The sequence below is a fragment of the Cervus elaphus genome, chromosome 17 (genome assembly GCF_910594005.1).
Source record: "Cervus elaphus chromosome 17, mCerEla1.1, whole genome shotgun sequence".
NCBI lineage: Eukaryota > Metazoa > Chordata > Mammalia > Artiodactyla > Cervidae > Cervus > Cervus elaphus.
In genome coordinates, this window is record NC_057831.1 from 20,608,368 (window position 1) to 20,636,274 (window position 27,907).

Below are 27,907 nucleotides of genomic sequence, written 5' to 3' on the forward strand. Positions count from 1 at the left end.
TATTTTAGGTATGAGTGACAAATGTATTTCTTTTTATTGCTTTCTCTAAAGTATTTCAGAAACTGAAGTGTTTTATTTTATTCCACTGTTGGCCATAGTTTGAGCCCTACACACTCCCTTCCCTTTCACCTCAAAGGGAGCGCCTTTGTATGTAGCCACGCATACATCATTAGTGTAAAGATCAGGCTGGATCTGCTCCCAAATCTTCTTCTTAGGATTCAGCTCCTTGTCAGGCTCTCCTGTTGGGAGAAGGAAAATAATACATAGCTAACATATTAACAAACTGTCGTCAGAGATTTCTAGTGAATTGTCCTAGATACAATCTCTGATCTTTAGATATGATAAGAATCTCAACATTTACTTTTAACACTTACCTTATTTTTATGACATCAGCACTTTTATACTCTTGATTGGTAAAACATCTTGTCATTTCCTTACAAATGTTAAAGGTATTATTTTTTACTCTTTTAAGAAACAGCTGTATAGCTAATTTATTCCCCAAATGATTAGAATGAAAATACAAGATACTCATTTTATCACTACATATAAAAAAAGAAAGATTTTGAACAGATGAGAGCATAATTTGATGTGTTGCATTTTTATACATGGCAGAAGCAGCCTATGCTGTACTATATGTGTCTACAAAGAAATGACTAAATTGCTGCTACAGTACTTAAAGATATCCCACAGTGCTGGAATAACTAAGTGTTAGGGTTATCTAGCTACATATGGTAACTACTCTGAATTTCATCTGCTGCCCATTCTACTTGGCGAGGTAGAAAGAGAACCAGCTGAATGAGAAAAGACGCTTGCAAACAATTTGGCTGATAAGGTGCCGATATCTAAAATAGATAAAAAACTCATACCCCTCAATACCAAAAAAACACCCCATTTTTAAAGAGTAATTGGATCCAAAAGCTAAAGAGTCTTGCACTTATACATGCTTTGAGATTAACCGTCAACTCAGATTTATTAAAAAGACTCAAAACTAACTGGAATAATGATCTCAGAAAAGTCTGAATGTAAATTTCCATTTATTATGAGACTAAAACCAGTGCATTCTCAAAAAAAAAAGGAAAAGAAAGAGGAGGGAGTGTCAATGTCTTTGTCTTCTTGCTGTAATATTGTGTTCAAGTTATTTTTGGTTGATACTTTAGGGACTAGATATTGAAATAATTGATTTAGACTAAAAAAGGAGTGGGGAGGGGTTTTAGCCATTATTCTAAATATATTACGTGGCATCTTCTAAACTTTATGGAAGCAATGGTTTTGAAGTTGGAAAATCGTTATTCAAAGCCAATTAACAATTCAAAGGTTTGAGCCCTAAATGCAATTTCTATACCACACTTACTATAACATGAAATGTAAATCTCTAGACATTGAGCACATCAAATGAACATCAAAATGTACCAGCAGACACCTTAAGCTTTAAAATGTAAAACATATGCTGAAAAATAAAGTACGGATAAACCATGGCTCTCTCTGGGAAAAGAAAAAAAAATACAGTAAGACTAATGATCTGTTGCATACACAGTATTAACTGTTATTTCCTTTCAGATTTACTGCTACAGAAGCAGTAACTGATGTGCTTAAGCAGGATGAGAATTAACAGACCTCACGTCCCCAAGTTTATCAATTATTTGATGCTGTTCAGCTTGGTCAAGCATTTTATAAATTATAAGAGTATAATTCAAACAACTGCATGGGCCACTTAAATGTTAGGTTTTTCCCTTTCACTTTAGAAAATTTTTTATATGTTATCTACATATTCATTTACTAAAGCACAAGGAGAAACTATCAATACGAAAGGAATTTTAGACTGCAATGATGTAGATATAAACACACACCAACAGCCAAACAGATTGAAAGATTAAAAAATATGGTAAAGGCGACAGCCCACTCTGGGCTGTTAGCATCTCTAAGCTAAGTCACTGAGTATCTTAAAAAAACTCCACATGACTTAACAGTAATGTCCAGATAATAACAACTGATTCAAGTGCTGAAATATTTACCTGACTTAACAATTTACATAGAAAAATAGAACTTAAAATGCACTCATCTTAAATATTTAAGTAAAAAGTAGGCAAATAACCTGAAAAGACAAACCGAGATTTTTTCTTTTTCCTCAGCGTATGCTGAATCTTAAAAGAAAAAGTTCACTTCTATTTTCATTCCATTCCAATTTAGGAAAATAAAATTTCAGATGTGTCAAGTATAAACATGATATCCTAACCAAAAGCACAAGGTTTGGGGAAGTGTTTTGATTTCCCGGTAAGCAGTGGTGATTGCGTCCTCTTAGAACCAAAAGGCAATACAGTCTTTTAATTTCTGTTTTTCCTCTTAAGAGGTCTTCCACTTTTATGAAAGAAATGTTTATTCTACATCTGCGAAGCATCCTTTCTTTACTGCTTCAAAAGACCTATTTGGAGAAACTTTCTCACATATTAGGAAGCTTCATCTGTCTCAGGAGCACTTTACTAGAGAGAAGAAACAATATGAAATGAACCTTCCTTTTAGATTATTAAAAAAAAAAATGAATTTCAACTTAGAGATTTCCTCTAAATCCTAAAGGCTAGTAAAAGCATATGCAAGTATATTACTAGGTTGACTTTGAGAATTATACATTTTTGGCTCCCTGTCTGAACTTTTCATCTCTTCATTTTTCTGTTGCATTCTGAGATAATCTACACTTAAATGATTTTGTAGCACATTAACTGGTTCTCTATTCATATCACTCTTATGTAGGTATCAAAATTAGTATTTCACTTAGGGTACAATCTCTCTGGTGCTTTATGCAATTTGAGTGTTTTATTCAATTTGTTTTATGCAAATTGAGGAATAATTAGACAGTTGTGCTTAATGTACCATCTTATGTCAATCTCAATAAACAAAAATATCACTAACAATGCTCATTTAGTGTAGTCTTACAAGTCATATATAGGAGTGATTTTAAATTTAAACATTCCAAACATAGCTTTCAGAACCATGATTCCCAAACTACAAACAGTAACTAATAAATACTTACCAGGGAAAGCATCAAAAGTAATTCTGTCCCCAGGAACAGATCCATTAGGAGGTGCCAAGATTTCTACTTTCTCTGGTGAACTTGCACACATCACCATTGCCTGAGATACTACTCCCCTCATCTTTGCAGGTTTCAGGTTACAAAGTAAAACCACCATCCGATTTTGCATCTGTGTGAAATATACATTGATGATTAAAGATGTAAAAAGATTTAGAATAATCTTATCTAGAATACATTAAGGTACATCTAATATGCTAAATATGAAATGTTCTATTTTTGTGGCTGTTTTATCCTTATCTATGTCCAAAATCTTTTATGTTGTTAAAGAAGCCTTATATCAACATGAAAAAAAAAAATTCTACAAACTGACAATGCATTATAGATCAAACAGCAGAGGCAATCATATTTCACTTAAAAATAAAGAAATGACTGAGTGAAACAGATTTGGTTTTAAATTTCATTGCTAGTTCTCATGTACTAGCAATGAGACTCATAAAGTTGATCTCCCTGTTTCCTCACAAAATGAGGGAAATGATATAAAGATGCCACAAGGATTAAATCACAACATATATATAAAACATTTAGCTTAGCAATAGCACTAAAATAAATGCATTTTTTTTTCTCCTATATGCTTGATCACTTTCAATACTATGCAAGATTCATTTCCTAAATTAAAAAACACTGATCACTTAACAATTTAAGCTTTATGCACAGCATAACAAACAGTGACAGCTATTTCTATAATTTGTTACAGAAGTAAATAGAAATTTCTTTAAACTTCAAGAGTTGAAGTCTCAACTTTTTCCTCAATGAGCAAAAATAAGGGACACAGTTGTTTAAATTCTTTCAGTAGGTTTAAAACAAAATAACATACAAGAAGGGTCACTGCATGTGGGGAACAAGACACATTCTAGATGAAACATGGTTTTATAAATAAATGTTATATACAAATTTATCCCCCACATTCTAAGATTTAAAAAAATGAACCTAAGGTTCAAATGGAAAAGGCCCCCTTTTTGGTGATCTTCATGAATTCTTATTCTCTTCAGACATTAAATGACATTAAGATGCCACATATATGGGAATGTAATAAAAAAAAGTTACATAAAAAATGTACAAGAAAAACAACAGGGTTAGCCAGATGCAATCTGTTAAGAATCAGATGACAGCTGTAGACTTTTACCTTAGAAAAATAAACAAATGTACAAAATTTGGTATACAGTTTTAGGGAGCTAAGTGCAGTTACATTATAGACTGCTGACTAGTACTGACTTGATGGTTAGAAACAGATACGTATATAAATCACTTTGCATATGGCTGTGAATGACAGCTTTTGGAAGAGAAGAACTAGTCTGTAACTTAGGAGAACAAAAAAGTTGAAGCCCCAATGAGGAGGAGTTTTTTGAATTTTAGCTGGCTCAAGATCAATTGGTTCTTTCTCCAGGGCTCCACATGAACCTAACTTCATAAGTTGTTATGAGAGGGTCCTGGTCCTATACAAAATGAATGTTCAAAAGAAAAGGCACACACCAGTGTCGTCTATCTTTTTTCATAGATAAGAGAAATTTCTTCACTGATCTCCTTAATTCCATCTTTCTTCCCTCAACAAAGCAACCAGATGATAATATTAATATGTGAGACAGACCATATTACCCCTTAGCTCAAAAATCCTCCAGTGGCTTTCATCTCATTCAGAAAAAAAGCCAAGGTCTTTACAATGATCTGTAGGACCCTACAGCATTTGGCATCCTTATCTCTGACTTCATCTCCCATGACATTTCCCGTTATTTAGTCTGCTACAATGACACTGGCTTCCTGCTGTTCTTTGAACATCCTAGAATAACATCTGATTCAGGGCTGCCTGAAAATGCTATTCCATAAGACAGAACAATTTGTTTTCTTCATTTTCTTAGACCTTTACTTAAATACCACGTTGCTCTTTCCTGGCCACTTTTTTTCCCTAGCTTCAGTATTTTCTAGATTCTTTCCTTACTTTATTTTTTTCCTGATATCAACACACTACATATCACGGAAGTTCTGATTCTCCCATAGGGATATGAGCTTCACAAGGGATATGAGCTTCCCATAGGGATATGAGCCTTTTGTTTATTTTATTATTATTATTGGCAGTGGTGGGCCTTTGTTGTGGCACGCAGGCTCTGAGCTGCGGCGTGCTACCTTTAGAGCACACAGGTTTAGTAGCTGCTACACACAGAGTTCTTTCTAGTTGCCCCATGGATGTGGGATCTTAGATCCTCAACCAGGGATCAAACCTACATCCCCTGCATTGGAAGGCAGATTCTTAACTACTGGACCACCAGAGAAGTCCCAGGGTTTTCCTTTTTTTTTTAAACAAATCTATCATTCATCTATCTACCTATCTTGCTTTCTTTCTTTCCATTCATTTGCCTATAACAGTTCCTGGCTGTGCAGATTCGCAGTAACTATCAGCATCTAGAAATAAGAATGAATTAACGTAGGGATTCGTACAAGTTCACAAAGTCAATCAGCAACAGAGTTGGCAAAGAACCGAGAGGCAGAACTATTTTAATGTTGGAGACTATGGTCTTTGCAGTATCTCTGAAGTACCATGGAGCAGAGGAAATAGGTAGATGATGCAAATTACTATAGAAGATGTCTAGAGAGAGCAAGTTAAAAATTATTAATGTCTTTGACATTGGAAATATATTTAAATATCTAAATAATAAAATTTCAAAACATGCCATTTTTAATGAATAAAGAAATACCATTAAAAAATTCAAGTTCAATCTTCACAATCCCCTCTCCTCTTTCTTCTTCCAGTATGAAAATACTTGAGTTATAAAGATAAAAAGCTTGTTTTCTTAATTGTAGATTAGTGCTTTCTGAGCTTATATAATGGTGATTTTAAAATTAAAATCAGGGAATAAAATTCTATGATGGAACAGTGATGATAAAATAACAAACTAAAAATACTTTTAAAAATTGAGAAAAAATAATACATCATTTCTTCTTTCTATGGTCATGACTTTGATCTTAATTTACAGATCTTTTGCAAGTTTTTGATAGTTCTGTGCATTTTTTGGTGGATTTATCATATTCAAATAATCAACTGAATTAATCAATATTGACTCATGTTGTGTGGTCTGATACAAAATTATAGGAAAAAACATTAAGAAAGAGGGACTGACACTGAAATACATATGTAGAAATAATTTTAGTTATATAGATTACCTGTTCAAGAGGAACATGATTCACCAGGCCACTGACCACTGTTCTTGGGGCTGTTTCTCCAACATCTACTTCTTCTACATACAAAGAATCTGCATCAGGGTGTTTTCTGGCAGTGATGATACAACCAATTCGAAGATCCAGACGGGAAACATCAACAGGCTTAGAGTCAGCACTTCCTGCTACTGGTTGCTGTTTTTTCTCCTTTTTCTCTCCTAAAAAATAGTTACAAAGGGTAAATTTCAGAAGTAAAACAAAAATACAGTATGAAAATCTCCACAGTATTGATTCTGATGAGTTTAAAAGAAAAAAAAAAAGAGGGTTTATCTTCTATCTTCATTTAAGTAACGAAAAGAATTATCCATGTCACAACATCTTGAATCCCCTCTAAGCTATTTCTCTGTTGAACTATCTATATCTCTAGTTAAAGACACAGAGTTGGTAATCTATGGCTCAAGATCAAATCCAGCCTGCTGCCTGTGAAATAGTTTTACTAAAACAAAATCATGTTCATTAATTTATATATTGTCTATGCATGCTTTGGTACTCTGGCAAAGTGGAGTAATTTTAACAGAGACTTTATAGCCTATAAATAACCCTCTACAGAAAAAATTTCCCTTTCCCTGAAACAGTGGGAAAAAAATCCTTTAAGATTTACTGTGACTCTATAAGAGTGAAAAATTCTTTAGAAAGAATATCATAAGTAGCCAACTGACAGCATGAACTATGGTCAAATATAATTTCACTGATAAAATGTGTCTCTCACCACTTAAACATACAGTACGTATACAATGAATTTCTCCATTTCTTATACTCCTCTGAAGACTTAGTAGGAGTGTAGATCTGTCTACAGAAACTACTTGAGTGGAAGAAAACATTTTATTACAATTATGTTTTCAAAATTCTACTTTTATTTACATGCTGATAATATAACTCTTACAAGCATAAGCTCACTTTAGCCATTCAGTCAAAATGCAACCTGAATACAGTTCAAATTCCTAAACTTTACATTTATCTTCTCTGGCACAAAAAAAAAGTAAGACAAAACATAAACTTATTTACCTCCTAATCTGTAAGATATAAGCCGTTATGACTTGAAAGCATTGTTTCTTAACTACTACTTTGTTTCATCTTTGGATAAATATTTACTGAGATCTAAAGCACTGAAAAAAGTAAGATGAGTGGCCCACACTAGCCAGGCACCAACAGTCTCTCATCAGACAGACAGATGTGGGCTTCCCTGGTGGCTCAGTGGAAAAGGATCCACCTGCCAATGCAGGAGACGTGGGTTTGACCCCTGAGATCCAGGAAGATTCTCCATGTGGTGACGCAGCTAAGCCTGTATGCCACAACTATTGAGCCTATGCTCTACAAGTGAGCCTGCGCCCTGGAGCCACAACTACTGAACCCACAATCTGCAACTGCTGCAGTCCTGAGTGTCCCAGGGCCCGTGCTCTGCAACAGACAAGCCGCTTCAGTGAGAAGCCAGTGCACCAGAACTGGACAGCAGTGCCCACGTGCCACAACTAGAGAAAAGTCTGCACTGAAGACCAAGCATGGCCATAGATAAAATAGTGTTAAAGGAAAAAAAGATATACATAATGAACACGTGATAAACATTACAAATAAAAAGAAATACAGAAGCACAGGGAAGAGTAATTCTCTCTGTCAGAATTTCTCTGACAGAGAAATCACTCTGTCTGGAGTGGAAATAGATGATTTTGCATAAAAGACATTCACAATTTTCACAAAGATTGCTTATAAAAGAGGAGGTAGAGCTAGTTCAAAATAAATGACAAAATTTTTAGTCTCATTAGCAAATATTTTAAAAAATACCACTTTCTATGTAACATATCAGCAAAGATTTTTTAAAATAGTTAGAGATCTAATGATAAAGAAATATATATATATAATTACTACAAAAATCTTAATAGTTATCTTTGGGTAATAAACTATGTATTTATTTTAAAATACTACATATGGCAACACACTCCAGTATTCTTTACTGAAGAACCCCACAGACAAGAGGAGCCTGCCGAGCTACAGTCCATGGGGTCACAGAGAGTTGGACACATGTAAGTGACTAAACAACAATAACATACATACTACTGTAACAATATGATATAGCTATATTCATGAATTTTAAAACTTTAGTCTCTAGGCATTTGAAATACCTTTTCCAAAAATCTGCATTACACAGGTGATTGTAAATATGAAATTCCATACCAAGAACTTTGTTAGTCATCATAAAGAGACTTTAGAAATGCTTCATTAACAAATGAGTGATGCTCCTAAGTGTAGTCCAGAAAGACTGTATGGGTGCCAGAGCCCTTGCGAGAGCAGAATTCTGGAATCTGGTGACCCTGGCAGCCAACACTGATGAAACAGCCCTCTATCCCAGCACTGTCCCATACAGTAGTTGCTGACTCCATCATAGAGTTTTTAACATTTAAATTTAAAATAATTTAAAATTCAGTTCTTTAGTCATACTAGACATGTTTTTAAACATTCAGCAGCCACACATGGCTATGTCTACTGTGTCGGATAACCCAGCTATACAGAAGAGAAAGTTCTACCGAACACAGGTATTCGAGACCTAGATCTCCATTTGGTCTTGGATGCTCCCTCCTCGAATGGAAGACTTTGTTGTCTCATTTAACCACGAGGCTGACTGATCTTGCGGCCACAATACTGCATCCTCTTTGAGGCTGGACTTTTTACCAAACTTATAAAAGCAGTTGCATGAATGTTTTGTGCCTACTTAATAAAACTCATGAAAAGAATCAGTCTGACCTGCTTTCACTGTAACCACACCACCTAGTGGTGAGGTGATGTAGGAGAGGATGCACTGCACCGAGAAGCTATTCATGCTTATCAAAAGGAACTGACAAGAGTTAGGCGCTAAAATGGCTTAGATCAGTTCACCAATCCCTCAGCCCTTTCATATTTTCCAAAAAAATTTTAAAGAGTTTAAGTACCATGAGAAGCATGTGTAATGATTTATAAAAATGTATTTTTTGACATTTGGGAACATGAAGTCTAGAAAGGAATAAAGGAAAGTTAATAAATAAGGAGTCAGGTCCTTGGCTAAGAGGAGACTCTGCCTTGGGCCCGCCGGTGTAATAAACTGCACTCCACTATCTGCATTGTCCTTCTGAGTGAGTTTGTTTCCCGGAACGCGTGGCTATAACATTTGGTGCATGGGCCGGGAAACTCCTCACTTTGAGGAGACAGGTCTCATTTGAGGCCACCCCAATGCTTTGTAGCTTGAATCTCCTAGAGAGGGGAAGGCGCCTCGCCCCTCTGGAAGGATTCTGCTTCTCAACGCCCGGACCTTTCACGTCAGCAGGTAGTGGACGGCAGCAGGGGAACTGAGCGCTCAGTTGCAGGTATTGTCCCTTGATCCATCACACCAGAGCAAAGAAGGCATACCACACTGACCCGGAGGACGCCAAGTGGATCACCCAGAAGGACCCCACCAACCCACGGGAAACCAAGATCATTCTGAGGAGGAAGAAGAAAACTAGGTCCCAGACGAGCCCTCTATAGGATGGAGCTGGGTAAACGACTCCTGCTGCTCGGCCTCACCAATGCAATTCTGAACTTGGGTATGTGGGGCTATGCCCCTGTCAGTAATAGACAGACTCCCCTGGTGGGTATCGTCACTCCGTTATGGGGACTTTAACAACAGAAAGGAACTTTCCTCTCTCTCACCAACCATAACCTTTCTTTGCCCTCTGGTGTTAGAAGAAGCCATCAATGGGCCAGGGACATAGGGTTACATTTAACATGAACACCAGCCTTATGGAGATAACAAAGGCTTATACCTCATATATGAGAATTAAAGAGGAAAAGGGCTCCCTTACAAAAGGGGGACAGGCCTCCGGGTGCCTTGAGCAATACTACCAGGTCTGGGATGAATATTTCTGGATGACTCCTGAGAAAGGACAGTTGATTGCCCCTGCTACTATTTGCTGGGAACAAAAAGAACAGAAAGTTGGATTTGGAGACCATCCCCTAGACCCAAAAGAATTGTTATTTGTCCCCTGAACAAAGTAAACAAATCTTGGAAGTTACCTATCACCCCAATCAGTCTGCTCAGTGGCCCGGTTCCGACTGGAAATATAATCCTGGAATCCGCTGGGTAGCCCCCAATGGGACCCAGTGGCTCTGTGGGCTTAACTTATGGCCATGGTTACCAGTTGGCTGGGTGCGGCGTTGCACATTAGGATTTGCTTTCGCCCATGGCAGAATTAAGCCTAGCCTACACCAGCCTCCAGTAAACCTGCCTTATCTGCATGCAAGATGGACACGATCTGTGTTCCAATGGTATGACTATCTTGCTGCCTTGTTTATACCCTCTGTAGGGACAACGGATATCATGGTTAAGGTAGAGGCCTTAACTAATTTCATTAAACAGGCCCTCTTAGACAGTACTAAAGCCATTCAAGCTTTGAATGAAGAACAGATTCAGATGAGGAAGGCAGTAATTCAAATTAGGATGGCATTAGACATACTCACAGCAGCCCAAGGAGGGACTTTGGCGAATGCTGTGCACATCCCTGACCTGTCTGAAGATGTATCTGCTGCCTTGGAGGATATGCAAAATCAAGTGAAAGCCATGTCTAATGAACTGTTGTTATAGTAATCTTGATCATACTGCTTTGTGGGCCCTGCTTCCTACAATGCCTCGTGAATTTTGTAACCCAGAGGTTGATAGCATTCTCTCATGTGGGTGGCAGGAGGGCTAAGGTACAATATATCTCAATAAATGATGCTCGTTATGGAAACTAAGAGCATCAAGAGGGGGGAATGAAGAAGGAATTCATAGGGCCTGGACTCCATCTCAGGCCTGTCTGTGCTGATCGTGCGCGGCCACCTCTCCAGTGGACTCTGAACTCTGTGCTTAGCGCCTGTGGGAATGACAATGGAAGGATAAGACCCCCCTCTGGGCAGGGGAATCTTGAAGAAGAGAAAACAGACACTAATCACCCCTGCCTCCAGACACTATCTATCAGAATGTAAGCACAGGCTTATCGGTTATTAACTATTTGGAATGTAACTGCGGGCTTATTGATTATTGACTGTTTGAACACATAACATGTGAATGATGGGGTTATTGTAGTTGTATTTACCCTTCCTTTGTTTATGTAAGTCTCAAGGGAATTGGGGTAGTGGGTTTGGACGCGTACACATGGGGTATAAAAGATTTTCACAAATGCTGGTCGGGGTCCTTGGCTAAGAGGAGACTCTGCCTTGGGCCCGCCGGTGTAATAAACTGCACTCCACTAAAAATAAATAAATAAATAAATAAGGAGTCAGACTTATGATTAGAAAAATAGCTTTAGCAGCCAGGTAAGGACAAACTAGAAAACATGAGGCTTTAACATTAATTCAGATGAGATCACGAGAACCTGAACTACCTGGTGTCACACCGTGCTGAGTTGCTCCATTTGCGTCGGACTCTTAGTGACCCCATGGACTGTAACCCACCAGGCTCCTCTGTCCACGGGATTTGGAATACCAGAGTAGGCTGCCATCTCCTCCTGCAAGGGATCTTCCCAACCCAGGGATCAAACCTGCATCTCCTCTGTCTCCTACACTGGCAGGTGAATTCTTTACCACTGAGCTACCTGGGAAGCCTGAATTACCTGGTAGCACCTAACAAAACGCAGGCACAGAACTGGGCTCCAGATGGGTTCTGGTGGCAGGAATCACAGCCAAAGCTGATTTTCCTGTGCTTCCCTTTACCGTGCTCTGCAGATAACTGCATTATTCACAGACTGAAGGCTTGTGGCGACTCTGCATCAGGCAACTTTCCTGACACCTTTCTTTCAACAGCACTTGTCACTCTGTGTCTTAGTGTCACATTTTGGTAATCCCCAAAATATTTCAAATTTTTTCATTATTATTTTATTTGTTGTGGTGATCTATGGTCTTGAGATCTTTGATGTCACTATTGTAAATACTTTGGGGTACCACAAACCATGCCCATATAAAATGCTGAACTTAAAAATTGTGTGTGTTCTGACTGTTCGACCATCAGCCAACCCATCTGTCTCCTTCCCTTTCCTCGGGCCTAAATTAAGCCAATTAAGAACCCTACAATGAAGAAAGAGAATGCAAATATCTCATTTATAATTTCTATTTTGGTTATATGTTCAAATAATATTTTGAATGTATTAGATTACAATGTATTATTAAAATTAATTTCACTTTTTTTATATTAATGAGATTGCTCAAAAATGTTAAACTATATATACACTTCATGTTATATTTCTATTGGATAGAACTCTTAGAACATTATGGTCCAATAATACCAAAAATGAGTTTAAATGTATATGTTTTTGTTGCATAAAGGTATGACTAGGACATCAATACAAGACTCTGAAGTGTAAAAGCAACAACAAAACTTTAAAAATCTTTGTCACTAAAAAAAAAGAACCCTACAATGGCCTTTAATAAGTGATCAAGTGAAAGGAAGAGTCACATATTCTTCACATTTAAAAGCTAGGAATGATTAAGCTTAGTGAGGCAGGCATGTTGAAACCCAACACAGGCCAAAAGCTGGATCTCTTGTGCCAAACAGCCAAGTTGTGAATGCAAAGAAAAAAGTTGTTGAAGAAAACTAAAAGTGCTACTCCAGAGAAGACATGAATGATAAGAAAGTAAAACAGTCATGTTGATAATATTTAGAAAGATTTAATGGCCTGAAGAGGAAACCAGACATAATATTCCTTTAAGCCAAAGCCTAACCCAGAGCCAAGCCTTAACTCTCTTCAATTGTGTGAAGGCTGAGAGAGATGAGAAATTTGCAAAAACAAAAGGTTAAAGCTAGCAGCGCTTGGTTCATGAGATTGAAGGGGAGAAGTTGTCTTCATAACATAAGAATTCAAGGTGAAGCAGCAAGTGCTGTAAAAGCTGCAATTAAGAAGGTCCAGTTAAGATAATTAATGAAGTGGTTACATTGAACAACAGATTTTCAAGCAGATAAAAATGGTAAGCCTTCTATCGTAAGAAGACGCCACCTAGGACTTCCATAGTTAGAGAGGAGAAGTCAATGCCTGGCTTCAAAGGACAGGCTGGCTTTCTTCTTTAGGGGCTAATGTAGCTGGTGACCTTAAGCTAAAGCCAAGGCTCAGTTACCATTCTGAAAATCCTCTGGCCCTTACGAATGACACCAAATCTATTCTGCTTGTGCTCTATAAATCGAACAACAAAGCCTGGATAACAGTACATCTGTTTACGACATTGTTTACAAAATATTTTAAGCCCACTTTTGAGAGACTTTCACCTCACAAGAATGATTTATTTCAAAATGTTACTGCTCACTGGCAATCCACCTGGTCACCCAACAGCTCTAATAAAGATGTGTAGTGAGATTAAGCTTGTTTTCATGTCTGTTAATACAACATCTATTCTACAGCCCATGGATCAAGAAATAAATTTGACTTTCAAGTCTTATTCTTAAGAAATATACTTTTTAAAGCTATAGCTGCCACATATAGTAATTCCTCTGACAGAATGATGCAAAGTAAATTGAAAACCTTCTGGAGATTATTCACCATTAGAGTTGCCATTAAGAATTCATGGAAAGAGGCCAAATATCAACATTAACAGGAGTTGGGAAGAAGTTGATTCCCACTCTCACGTATAACTTTGAGGAGATCTAGACTTCAGTGGAGGAAGAAACTGCAGATTGAGCAAGAGATCCAGAATTACAGGTGGGGCCTAAAGATGTGGCTGAGTTGCTGCAATCTCATGATGAAATATTAGTGAATAAGGAATTGCTTCTAACGAATGAGCAAAGGAAGTCGTTTCTTGACATGGAACCAACTCCTAGTGAAGAGGCTGTGAAGATCGTTGAAATGTAATAAAGGATTTAGGACATTACATAAATTTGGCTGATAAAGCAGTTGGCAGGGTTTGAGAAGACTGACTCCAATTTGGGAAGAAGTTCTACTGTGGATAAAATGCTATCAAACAGAATTGTGTGCTACAGATAGTTTGTGAGGAAGATTCAACTAATACAGCAAACTTCATTGTTGTCTTATTTTAAAAAACTGCCATAGCCAGTCAACCAATAGCAACCATAAGCTTAATCAGTCAGCAGCCATCAACACTGAAAAAAGACTCTCCCCCATCAAAAAGATTATGATTTGCTAAAGGTTCAGGTGATGGTCACCATGTTTTAGCAATAAAGTATTTTTAATTAAGGTATGTACAGTTTTTTTTTTAAGGTATACTGCTATTGACCACTTAATAAACCACATTATAGTGTAAGCATAAATTTCATATGGAAACCAAAAAATTCTTGTAACTTGCTTTCTTGTACTATCTCCTTTATTTTGATGGTCTGGAAATGAACCTGCAATATCCCTGAGATATGACTATACAGGTTTTGGTAGTCAATTACATACGAAAATTGAGGAACAGTGTTAAGGGTGACTACAAGATTTCTACTCTAGTTGTCTAAGTGGACAGTGATATACTTTCTACTTCAGTTCTTACAGATTCCTAAAACGTTAACACCCCAATGCTAGTTCAGACACTCCACTTTGACTGGAATATTGTTTTCCTATCTTCATGACTACTTTCTACCTGTGATTTCTCTGACACTCTTCTCTACAAATACATTCAAATTCAGTCATACCAAACTACATATGGTTCTCTACTTTCTGGCTTTAGTTACGCTAGTCCCTCTCCTCAAGGCATGCTCTTACCCTGCCAACCTGGTCAACCTTTACACACCCCTGAGGGCCCACCTTTAATGTTCCATTATCCTACTGTTCTTAAACTTTATTCTAATTCATAAAAGTTTGAACTCTCTTCCTGACACCATTATAAACAATGCTGACATTTGGTAAACTTATCAAGTGCCAAATAAATTTAACTATTAAAAAATACCTTTCTTTTCAGTTTTCTCTTTCATCTTCTTTTCTTCTCCTTCTCCTCCTCCTTTTACTTGCTCTTTAGCACCAGAAGATATGGTTATTGGTATAGACTGTATCTCATTTTCAGAAACTGTGGAATCAGTTTTTAGTGGAGTACCAGATGGAAATGGTATTTGTTTTACTGACAAAGAAAATGAAATAATGTCATTTATGTTAAACGAACAGAAAACTATGAAACTGTGAATCATAAACTATTTTGAAACAAATATAGTTGATATACAATATTATATGTTACAGGTGTTCAATATAGTGATTAACAATTTTAAACGTTACACTGTATTTATAGTTATTATAAAATATTGCCTATATTCCCCATGATGTATAATATATCCTTGTAGCTTATCTGATACACAAGTATTTGTACCTCTTAATCCCCAACTCCAATATTGCCCCCCCCTTTCCCTCTCTCCAGTGGTAACCACTCTTTTGCTCCCTATGAGTCAGCTTTTTAAAATTGTATTCACTAGTTTGTTGTAATTTTTAGATTCCATCTATAATATTTGACTTTTTCTGTCTGACTTATCTCACTTGGCATAATACCCTGAGTCCACCCTTGTTGCTGCAAATGGCAAAATTTCATGCTTTTTTATGGCCGAATAGTACTCCATTGTGTGTGTGTGCGTGCGTGCGCGCATGCATACATATGCCACATCTCCTTTATTCACTCATCTACTGATGGACATTGAGGTTGCTTCCACATCTTGGCAATTGCAAACAACACCGTTGGAAAATTGGGGTGGATGTAATCCTTTCTAATTAGAGTTTGGTTTTTTGGATATACATAACTGGGAGTGAACTGCTGGGTCATATGGTAGAATATGAACTCTTCTTAAAAAAGAAAATTCAGCATATATGATTATCAAATCTCATATCTAAGACTGTTAAAAGGCTGCCAGGAAATTAAGTATATTTTAACCATAAAAGAATAAATGCATTATTCTCCTTCATTCACTAATGACTAAACTGAGAAAATTACAGATAACAAACACATAAACTAATATTTATTATGAACTTACTGTGTCCCAAACACTTTTCAAAATGCTTTATCTGAATTTACTCTTACAATTCTTATAAATACCCTAAGCAGTATCCACATTTATAGATGATCAACCTGAGCCAGAAGGTTGACCAGAGAGATTAGAAGTGCAGCTTTTAATTAAATCACAGAGATTAAAAGTGCATCTTTCTAAACTCCAATTTTGACACTTTCTGCATGATCTTAGGCAAGATCACTTATTTGCCTTTTCTAAGTTGCTATTTTCTCTTCAGTATAAGATGATAAATGCATGCCACCTTTCTCATGAGTAACCAAGCATAAAATCTAACTTAATAATACATGAAGTTAAGAAGCTGGTTCATCACATACATAGTGAATCAGGGATATAAGATTTTATACCCAGGCTGTCTGTTTCCAGAGACTACACCTCTCATGGTTTGGCAAGATGGCATGTTTTTCACTCAGGTTTTCTCTTAACCTGAGAACAATCAGTTGGAAAGATGTTTTAGTAATAGTCATTTTTATATCAGAATTAATAGACAGCAGCATTACTTGTTCATAATTTTATTTCAAAAAATGTTTTAAAGAACACTGCTCCAGCAATGTGAAAAACATATTCACTGCCTAGTAAACATGTGAGAATATAATCTTGTGAGGGATTATGATGTGGCTTATTTTCCAGCCAATATTCAAACCACTTTTCTGAGGTATTTGTAAAGTTCCTTGGAAGTTACTGCTTCATTTACTAATGAGAAGCTCCATCTATTCCTATTTTATTAATGTCATTTTATAATAATATGACTTTATCTAGACACTTTTAAAATAATTCAATAAAAACTTTCATTTCATTTACAACATATCAGGTGAAATGATAATTATCTGCCGATTTGGATAACTTAAAAAACAGTATTTGATTTCAGGCAAATTACATCTCTAAGCTTCAATGTATAAAACAAGAATATCTGTGTACATAAGATTTTAAGGATAAAATACATAACGTATATGAACCACTTGGTAGTGCCTGGCATACAGCAAAACTTAATAAATGTTAACTAAATACTATCATGGCTTATTTTCAACAACTATTCAATAGGGAACAGTGACGATTGAGTTTAACAGGGAATCAGTGATGATCACAGTAGAGATTAAAAGTGCAGCTCTCTAAACTCCAATTTTGGCACTTCTTGCATTACCATAGGCAAGATCATATATCTGCCTTTTCTAAGTCTGTATTTTCTCTTCAATGAAAGAGGATAAATGCATGAGAAGGGCAGCTGTGAGGATGAGATGAGTAATCAAACATAAAACTCAACTTAATAAAGAATGTAATAGTTATTGTTATGAATCAACCTATCATTTCTATAATTAATCACCTCCATTTTGAATTTCTGCCTTAATTAGCTCTTGTTTCAATCCTTCAATTTCCTTCTTCAATTTAGCATTTTCCACTCGAAGTTTCTTCTCTTCTCTCAAAGTTGCCTGCAAAACTGGGATCAAGAACCACCAGTTAAGATATAGCTGTGTTTTTTAAAAGGTTTCTTATGAATACTACTTGATAAAAGCATAGCCAGTATAAACAAAGCTAGAACCATGTTTCACCAGTTCCTTTGTATGAGTTTAATATTTATTAAAACAACATGATATTTAAAAGAGAAAGGGAGAAAATCTGTGAAGTAAAAACAACAGAAGAGGTTTTATCAATCATTTTCCTAGCTTTTATGAAAATGCTATGACAATGTAAGAACCTCATTCAGTGTTAGTAACAGATTAACTGAATGATAAATATCAGATATATTAAACTTTTTTCAAAAGTCTAAGATCTAATAATGATACCAAACAATAAAAAATTGTTCTCATTTCTTCCTTTTTAATCAGTATCTTGTGAAAGGAAATGAAAACTCTTTAATTTCTAATGTCTCAAAAGTAGAGCTGGTGAAACATTAAATGAAATGATTTGCCCAACATAGTGTGTTAAACGTGAGCAACAGGATATACAAAATATAAAAGACAAGTATTCTCAGGGGGGTTGGCACCGCTCTCTAGGTGGGACTTTGAAAATCTGTAAGGGAATTTTTGGCTGTCACGAATAATGGGAGCCAGTACTGGCATTTGGAGGGCAGAGGTCAGGAATTTTAGATGTTCTGCAATAGGTTAAATACTCCTGTGAAATGAAGAACTGTCTCACATCCTGCAGGGTTTTGCAGTGACACTGTACAGATGCACAGGTGAAACCCTGTTTATTATTTGAGCCTAATTTCTAGTTATTTTTTACATTTAAACATTTTTAAACATTTTCATTACACTCTGAGTTTCTAGGAATCAAGAATCATGCAAATCAAGAGTGGACTGTACTTTGTTTTGTTCAAGAATTCTACTAAAGAAACATCACTCATCATTTTGAGTAAGTCAAAAACATGACTCAAAGCTGATTTTGGTATCTGAGTTGCCAACACAAAGGCACACTATTATATCAATCTGTACTACGCCTGCTGCATTTTTGCTGATTCCCTGTATGCAAATCCCACAGCATGTGATTTTCTAGTGTCAACCAGTATAGTCCTGCCCATGTATTTACTTACATATAATATTTATTATGACTACTCTCCATAAATTACTTCCTTTTTAATTCTCTTCTATATTACATACATCTCTATAACCTCTTCATCTTTCTAATGGAAAGAAATATTAAGAATTTTAAAAAATAGTAAGAAAAATCCTTTTTAAATTTTAAGAAAAACAGTAAGAAAAAGTATTTATAAAATATTATAAAAATAAATAAAACAGTATTTAAAAAGAATAAAAATTTGATAAAGGGAAAAATTTTTAGATAGTAAATGTAGGATTCTGTAAGTCATTCAGTTTTATGTAGCAGAGAAAAGCATTTATTTAAATAAGTGATGGTAAAAGATTTTGGAATTTTCATAGCATTACCTAACTGGCTATTCAGAAATAAAATATACAAAAAACAACCTAAATTCTGGAAGCAGAAATTTAGATTTGATATTTTTTTGAATACATCATAGCAATTTCGAGGTAAAACGTAAGCACTGGAAAAACTATAAAAGTCAGTTCAGAAAATACCCGAAAAGAGAACAATGTGAAAGTAAAGATTTTCTTTTACATGAAGTTAAAGGAGATATTTGAGTTTCTATTTGATTTTACCCAGCTTTCTTCATTTTTAGTGTCTAGCTCTATACCAACTTATTTTAAATATTAATTTTTCTTTATTAGTCTTGAATTAATACCTTGTTTTCTCTAAATATTACGTGTTCACCATACACCAATTCTAACTTATCTTAATCCCAGAATATTTGTTCACTCACAATTGCAATATTAAAAGAATACAGAAGTCATCATCAAGACTGTGAAGTAATACTGTATCTGGTAAACATACTTTTTTTGCTGTCACTATATGAATTCATTTTAAGTATCTCCCTAGAAAACTTAAATTTTCAAATTTTCTTACTTGCTTTCTCCTTAAGAAGAGCAACTTGTTGCTTAAGATATTCAATAATTTGATCTGCTTCTGCACCCTTCTGCTCCAATCTCTTCAGAACAGCATCACTGGTTGCCATTTTTGCCAAGAAACGGCAGAAATTCCTAAATGAAAAAATGAAAGAGATACATTATACTGCAGAATGAGTAAGTTTATTGTATAGGACACCATGAACAAGCAGTCTGAAAGGAAAAACATTTTCTACTGCAATAGAACCATATATTAGAAAAACAAATCAATTAAGAGGCAGAAATGTTAACAGATTAATTCCTCACTCTGATTGGAGAAGAAAATCAATTTTTTCCCAAAAGCAGAAAATATGATATTTAATCATATTTCAGGTTGGAAAGTTTTAAAGCTTATGTCACTTTAAGACAGGAACACTAAGAGACAAACTAATAACAACCTTAACTAAGAGATAACTGAATACTATACCTGAGTTCCAAAGTAAAGACAATTACTGAATTTCTTCTTTATATGTTTCTTTTTTATATTTCTTATATTTTTATATTTCTTCTTTATGTTTCTTTCATATATATATCTTTCATTGGATATTTCTACTGTCTATTCAATTATGTACAAACTTACATGTAAGGAAGAACATGTAAATTAGGAAAGACAATATTAAAGGAAAAAGATCAATAATTAGGAAAATATCAATATTAATCATATACACACTGAGATATAATGTCAGTGTATATTATATATATATATAGAGAGAGAGAATTCTATGTACATAGACACTGACACTATATATAGAATTCTATATATTATAAAATTCTGTATGATAGAATACATTTTAATATAATATCTATTATATACACATACACTGACATGACATATATAGAATGCTGTATATTATATAATTCAATTTTCTTTTGTAGAATAGAATTTTAATTTTATAATAATTCATAGAAATTAGAAGACATCCTATCAGTATGCAGATAATGCATATATAAGCAAAATTCTGAGATTAATTCATCATGTTCAAAAGTTCAAACCTTTGAAGCCAAATTCATAAAATTTATACTGCCAAATATTAAGACAGTCACAATGACAAAAAGTTAATCATTAACAATATTAAAAATTGCTTTTTACCTAATTTAACATCAGTTTACAGTTCAAAGAATGACATAAACATTGTTGAAATAGTTCTAATTTTAAATAAATGATACACATTCAGTGGTGAAATTTTTTTATTAAAAAACTGTCTAATAGTGGACAAATAATATAAGATTGTTTTAAATTTCAAATTATTAGGCAAAGAATACTGAGATTTTTTTTATAAAAAGAAAACCAACCCTCAAAAATCTTTATGCTGACAGTGACAATGTATGATATAGAAGCAGTTTTAAAAACCCTATAAAAATAAAGTTGCTGGTAACAAAGAAAATATAAATGGGACAAAGGTGGTTAATCTGGAAAAGCCACAGTAAACTGCTCTAATAGCTTAGAAAAATAGAGGGAAAAAAATGTACAAGAGTGAAAATGAAGATATAACTTCTTAAATTCTGCCAATTTTTTTTAACCAAAAGTGAATACGCAATAACCCTGTTACTGTTCCTCAAATGTCTGCAAAGCCAGAATTTTAAGAGAAAAATACACAGACACATGATGAAATTTTAAAGTTAAAAAGTTATGTTTTTTTGAACTTTTAGGATCCCAGTTACAGCATTCTTTTAGTTTGACATCTATTTCAGTTTAACATAAGTAATAACCAAATATTACATATTTCAATAGGTGAAAACAGCTATCGCTAACGAAACAATGATTTGATTTGGCGTAAGTTATTTGGTGTAAGTTGTAACTTTTGCTTCCATACCAATGAAAAATTTGATGAGTGATACTAAGATAAATGTGAAATTAGTGATACACATTAGAAAAAACCCTAGTAAAGTTATCTTAACAGATATGAAATAAATAGATTTAAGTGTAAAACAGTTCTCATAAATTGAACAGTAGGTCCACAAAGTCATCTCATAAATACATCAAGTTGCTTAGAAAACCAAATATGAAACATGTGCCCTAACTTACAAAACACAGCTTCAAAACTTAGACTAAAAATAATTCACAAAATACAGGTAATAAATCCTAGTCTACAAGCAAAAATGATCTATAATTTTACTGAAATAAATCTATAAACTACCTGGAAAACATAGTTATAATAATGAGTTAAGTAAAATATAACTTTTGTGATACATAATGAAGCACAGGCTAAGTTTAGGAAAAGAGAATGCTATGTTTCAAAACACAGAAATACAAATAAGTTAAACATATAAATAGATGTACACATAAGAGGAAACAATGAGATAAAGGGAGATGAATGAATAATCCTCAAAATCTTTGTTGTCTAATGGTGAGAAGTTAGGATATATAAAGTGAAAAGACGAGCCATTCCAGGGAAACCAATATATTATTATCACAAACTGAAAACAGGAAAAAAATTACAGCTAGTTAAGACAAGTTGATAATTCATTTGGTGGAAAATGTTTTAACATCAGCTTTAAACATATCTATAAGCAAACTATTTTATAAGTAAACTTTAAACATTTTTATAAGAAAGTTTTTCCTCAATAAAATGTATGTATCTCTCACTCAAATACAAACAGATAAAACACGATCCAACTTTTCTTATAAATACTGCAGGACACTAATATACTATCCATATAAAGATAACATATATATGTTAATTTAGTTAATATATTATAAACATAAGTATAATTTATATCCTTAGCCATAAGTGTAAAAATACTTGCTTAGATTAAGGTCTAGTTTTAAATTGGTAAAAAGCAGAACTTGGAAACATAAACTACCTGAAACATTCAATAAAAATGAATTCTCTAACTACTAAGTGGATAAACAAAACAGGAGAAATAAGAAAGAAAAAAGAAAACAGTAAGAGACAGAAATGTTACTGGAAAACACTTATGTGAGCCATGAAATCTTAAAATACTTAGAATACAGAAGGATCCTATTCAACCATTCATACATAAAATAATTGTGGATGAAGCCATCTCGATTTTCTTCAGGTACTGGTCAAAGAAGCGACTGGCTACCCACTCCAGGATTCTTGCCTGGAGAATGGACAGAGGAGTCTGGTGGGCTACAGCTCATGGGGTTGCAAAGCGTCAAACACCACTGAGCAACGAACACGTCCACTTTCCACTTTCATGTTCAGGGCAACAGTGCTAGCTTAACAACATCACTGCTTTAAGTTCAGACAGATGTTTTATCATTCAACCCGGTGCTCATCTCACTGCCGTGTGACGACTGCTCCACAGTGTTCCATTTTACTCTGAGTATCCACTGGATTTCAAAATTTGAGGCCTGCTTAGTCTCCTCAGAGTTTTTAATATGCTAATACATATAGGATTTCTCACAGATGATAAAGTTAATAATAGGTAACTTCTGCAGAGCATTTATTGTGGGCTGGCTAAATGCTTTACACAGATCAGCCACAAATACAGTGATTATCTCCATTATATATAGAAGAAAAATAGACTTAAAATTAATTTGCCTCAGGTCATGTGGCTAGTTAGTAAATGAGGATTAAAACTTAGGTCTGATTCTGGAGTTAGCTCTTTTAATGCCCAAGCTATAATTTCAATAAAGGATATGATTATGAAGCACTTCCCAAAGTATTTAGCCATGGAATACTAACCAACGACAAGCTATTAAAATTTACTTGAACAAGTATTTTCTACAACAGTTTGGGAATGCTGACTTACTCTATGCCAAAATTAAAAAAAAAGAAAAGATTATGTGATTAAAATAGATATAATACTTAACTGCATGCACAGTAATTACAAATCTAAAACATTTACAGAGAAGAAAACAGTATACCCAGTATGTTAACTGTATTTGGATAGTAAGAGTCAAAGTTTTTTTCCCTTTTCCTCTACTAAATTTTAAAAAATAAATTTTTATGATAAAAAGCTTTGAAAAGTATTAGCTAAGTTACTCTGCCCTTTCACATTATTTTTTTCAACATAACCACCATATTTCATCAAACCTAAAATGCTGCTGTAAGATGTCACTAATCATAAAATCAGGTGAAGCTGGTTTTATGAAATACATGAACTTAGATTTTATCTTAATCATTAAAACACATACAAAAAAGATTATTTCTGAGATTCCTGTTTTTAAGCTTTTTTTTTTTTAACTGGACCAATTTTTTTTAAAAAAATTTTTTATTGAATTTGTTACAATACTGCCTGTGTTTTATGTTTTTTTTTTTTTTTTTTTTTTTGGCCACGAGGCTTTTGGGATCATAGCTCTCTGACTAGGGATCAAACTCACACTCTCTGCATTGGAAGGCGAGGCCTTAACCACTGGACCGTGAAGGAAGTCCCTGAGAGTCCTATTATTTCTAAACGGCTTCCCTTTACTTCAGCAACCTCTTTAGTAGTCTTCCCACTCTGATTTTACATTGCCAGTATTTTAAAAATTAACAAATCTTCTACCCCAATCTCTCAATGTTAGGAACCAAACAATCAAACAATTGCTTTGAAATGGAAGTTTTAACTGCAGATTTTCATTTTTACTTTATAGTATAAACAATTCCACAAAAATTTGGAAGTGATTCTCTATTTCTCAAAATATCTGATTTGGCTGTTTCAGAATTGCAATTAGCTAAAAATTTATATTCTCCTTAGACACTCTAAGTATTGTATCTCATCAAATATAAGATGCCGTCAATTGTAAAATGGCTCCAGTAATTAAGGAAAAAACCATAGCTGATTTAACTGATCTAACGCTCTCTTACATTTAGTCACATCCTGTATTATGTACTGAAATATCTGCTTTGAATTTATTGCTTTTGGCTTTCAAGTATGTGATCAGGGAATGAATTCAAATTTCAGCTCTGCCATACATTCCCTAGCTGTGACTTTATTACTGAAGTATAGCTGATTTACAATGTTGTGTTAGTTAAAGGTGCACAGCAAAGTAATTCAGATATACACAGACACACACACTCACACGTTCTTTTCTAGATTTTTTTCCCATATAGGTTGTTACAAAATACTGAGCATAGTTCCCTGCTATACAGTAGGCCCATGTTACTTAACCCATTTTATATAAAGTAGTGAAAGTTACTCCCAAATTCCTAATTTACAGCCCCCTGCCCCATCTTTCCCTTTTGGTAACTGTAAGTTTGCTTTCTACATCTATGAGTCTGTTTCTATTTGGCAAATAAGTTCATTTTTAGATTCTACATATAAGTGATATCGTATAATATTTGTCATTCTCTCTCTGACTTAACTTCACTTAGCATGATAATCTCTAGGTTCATCCATGGGGCTGCACATGGCATTATTTCATTCTTTTTTATGGCTGAGTAGTATTTCATTGTGCGTGTGTGTGTGTGTGTGTGTGTGTGTGTGTGTGTGTGTGTGTATGTGTGCATGCGCACACGTGTGTTTCTATACATACCATATCTTCTTTATCCATTCATCTCTTTGATGGACATTTAAGTTGCTTCCACTTCTTGGAATAAATAATGCTTAGGTAAACACTGGGGTGCGTGTATCTTTTCGAATTACAGTTTTCTTCAGCTATCTTCCCAGGACTGGGATTGCAGGATCATATGGTAGGTCTAATTTTAGTTTTTTAAAGAATCTCCATGCTGTTATTCACAGTGGCTGCACCAATTTACATTCCCACCAACAGTGCAGGAGGGTTTCCTTTCCTCCACAGCCTCTACAGCAACGGTAATTTATAGATTTTTTTGATGATGGCCATTCTGACTGATGTAAGGTGATAACTCACTATAGTTTTGATTTGCATTTCTCTAATAATTAGTGACGTTGAGCATTTTTCATGTGCCTTTTGGCTACCTGTATGTCTGCTTTGGAGAAATGTCTATTAGATATTCTGCCCATTTTTTGATTGGGTTGCAAGGTGAGCACCACAATAGTCCAGTTAACATCCTTTACCATACATAGTTACAATTTTTTTTCTTATGATGAGAACCATCAAGATTCAGTCTCCTATTTTCTAACATGCAAAATTATTATTAACCATAGTCACTATGGTGTACATTACATCCCTGTGACAATCATTTCACAAGTGGAAATTTGTATTTATTCTTGATTGTTTTTCTTTACTCACCAGAGACTTCTTCCCCTTTACGAATGAGGACACAGGGGATGCTGTAGGGCGTAAGGGATGGCTATGAGAATATGGCTAAGAGAAGACAGTCCATGTATTTCAAACACTATGGCCATTAACACAGAAAAGCTTTTTGTCCAGTGATATGTACATAAAATTTTAAAAGGGATATGTCTTGGTTTCCCAAGACCCTCTACCAAACAAGGTCATCTTTTATCTGGTCAGATTTTTCCCTATAGGATTTAACCAAACCTTTACCTTATAGGTGCACTCACCACTATTTTTTTTTCCATTTCTAATCCAAAAATACAGTTAATAATAGTAGCCACTATTTTAATGGGCCTGGCATATTACATACACTGTCACTTAATCTTTACAACCGTGTGACACAATATTTCCAGTTTATAGATAAACTCAGAGAAATTATGTGACTTGTCTAAAACCATTCAAATATCAAACAGTAAAGCCATGATTTTAACTTATGTTTGATACTCCTAACCTCACACTAGGAGTCATTTTAAAGTGCTCCCCAAACAAAATTTAAAAAGATTAACTCATCATCCATTAAAATTCTTGCATAACTAAATTATGAGGACTGAAAATCTCACTAGCCATTTCTTACCACCCCTAGTTAAGCCACCATCATATCTCCCCAGAATCTGTGCACAGGTCTCCTACCTGGTCTTTCACCCTATTCTCTCACCCTATTCTCTCCAGTCTATTCTGTACAGCAGCCAGAGAGGTCCTTTCAAAAAGGCAGTCAGGATATAACACTTCACTGCTCAAAACCCTTCAATGACCTAGATGCCCTTCAAAATCCTTCATGACCTGTTCCTGCTCGCTGATTCTTTCTCTAGCTTTAACTCCTTCACTCAACTCTGACCTACAGTCTTCCTTGCTGTTCAGGCGAGTTTCTGCCTGACGGCTTTTGCAGTGTTTGATCCCTCAGCCTGACTCCACTACCACAAAATACGGTTGGTGTTCAGTCACTAAATCCCATCTGACTCTTCGTGACCCTATGGACTCTAGCCCGTCAGGCTTCTCTGTCCATGGGGATTTTCAGGCAAGAATACCGGAATAATTTGCCATTTCCTTTTCCAAGTGAGCTTTCTGGACCAGGGATTGAATCTGTGTATCCTGCATTGGCAGATGGATTCTTTACAATTGAACCACTAGAGAAGCCCGCCCCCCGCCCCCCCAACTAGTCTTACAATTAACTCTCTTGTTTCTGTCACCTCTACTTGAGAGTGACCTTTTCAGTGAGACCTTCACTGGCCACACTAAAATTTCAAGCCATATCCCCCTTCCCTGCTTTACAACTTTTCTTTTCAGCACTCATTACGGCCTAAGACACGGTCATGTTTTAAACTTTGTTTAAGAAATGTCTTCCTCAATTAAACATGAACTACGGGAGAAAGGAATTTTTATCTGTTTTACCCAGTCTTTTTTACCAACGCCTAAAACGGTGCCTGGAACACGGTGGACCTGTGCAAAGAGCGAATTCCTATCACTGCACCCAGTGATCTCTCTCACACACAAAAGTAAACATGTTTGCGCATATACTTTTTCCACTAACATCCTTTCCCTCGGCCCCGCGTCCCGTTTTTCAAACTTGGCTCCTTCAAGAGGTCCCAAGCTCGTCCATGTTTCCTCAGGCCTAGATCAGCGCTGTTGTGCTGGGGCTTCCCACCAGTACCCGCAGGCCAGGTCCTATCTCCCGAAGGCCAGTAAGGGAACGAGGACTCCTACGATCGTAATCTGCCCTCCCTGGGACCTTCTGCGGACAACACTCACATGTATTGGTGGTCTGATGCACCTCAGCAGCCTCGGCCGGGAGCAGGTAAGGAGCGCCACCGCCTCACGGAGGCAGTGAGAAAGGACCCAATAAGGTGTCCTCGTTAAACGCCCGAGCGGTCTACAGAGTCCACTCCAAATTCTCTGTCCCCCGCTTTCCTGTGCGCAGCCACACCACATTCCCTGTCGTCCATTCCCTCAGTAAATAACGCCAATCATCCTGCACCTCTTCCTCGGTCTCTACATTTTCTCGCCAGGTTGGGCAAGAGGCAAGATGCCAGACGCCGGGGTCTTTCCTTAGAATTCCGTCGCAGAATCTG

The 27,907-nt window shown here is 35.5% G+C and overlaps 1 protein-coding gene across 2 annotated transcripts; it reads right to left on the reverse strand.

The window, feature by feature from the left end:
- Positions 1 to 27,886, reverse strand: AIMP1 (aminoacyl tRNA synthetase complex interacting multifunctional protein 1). 2 transcript variants are annotated; one of them, XM_043870832.1, is made up of 8 exons: positions 27,588 to 27,817; positions 25,794 to 25,834; positions 19,653 to 19,786; positions 17,560 to 17,673; positions 15,143 to 15,310; positions 6,239 to 6,450; positions 3,026 to 3,194; positions 1 to 239 (listed from the first exon to the last, which is right to left on the reverse strand). In XM_043870832.1, the coding sequence occupies exons 3-8, from the start codon at positions 19,759 to 19,761 to the stop codon at positions 73 to 75; spliced, it is 939 nt and encodes a 312-aa protein (XP_043726767.1). In that variant the 5' UTR covers positions 19,762 to 19,786; positions 25,794 to 25,834; positions 27,588 to 27,817; the 3' UTR covers positions 1 to 72. The 2 variants fall into 2 exon arrangements, with proteins under 2 accessions (XP_043726767.1, XP_043726766.1); XM_043870831.1 differs by lacking the exon at positions 25,794 to 25,834 and having other exon boundaries at positions 27,588 to 27,886.
- Positions 27,887 to 27,907: the final 21 nt, after the last annotated feature.

Coding starts and splice junctions, on each gene's coding strand:
- AIMP1 (XM_043870831.1), bottom strand. Junction 15,311..17,559: donor GGCAGAAATTCAAAATGGAG/GTGATTAATTAT, acceptor TTTCTTTGTCAG/TAAAACAAATACCATTTCCA. Junction 3,195..6,238: donor ATCATGTTCCTCTTGAACAG/GTAATCTATATA, acceptor TATTTCACACAG/ATGCAAAATCGGATGGTGGT.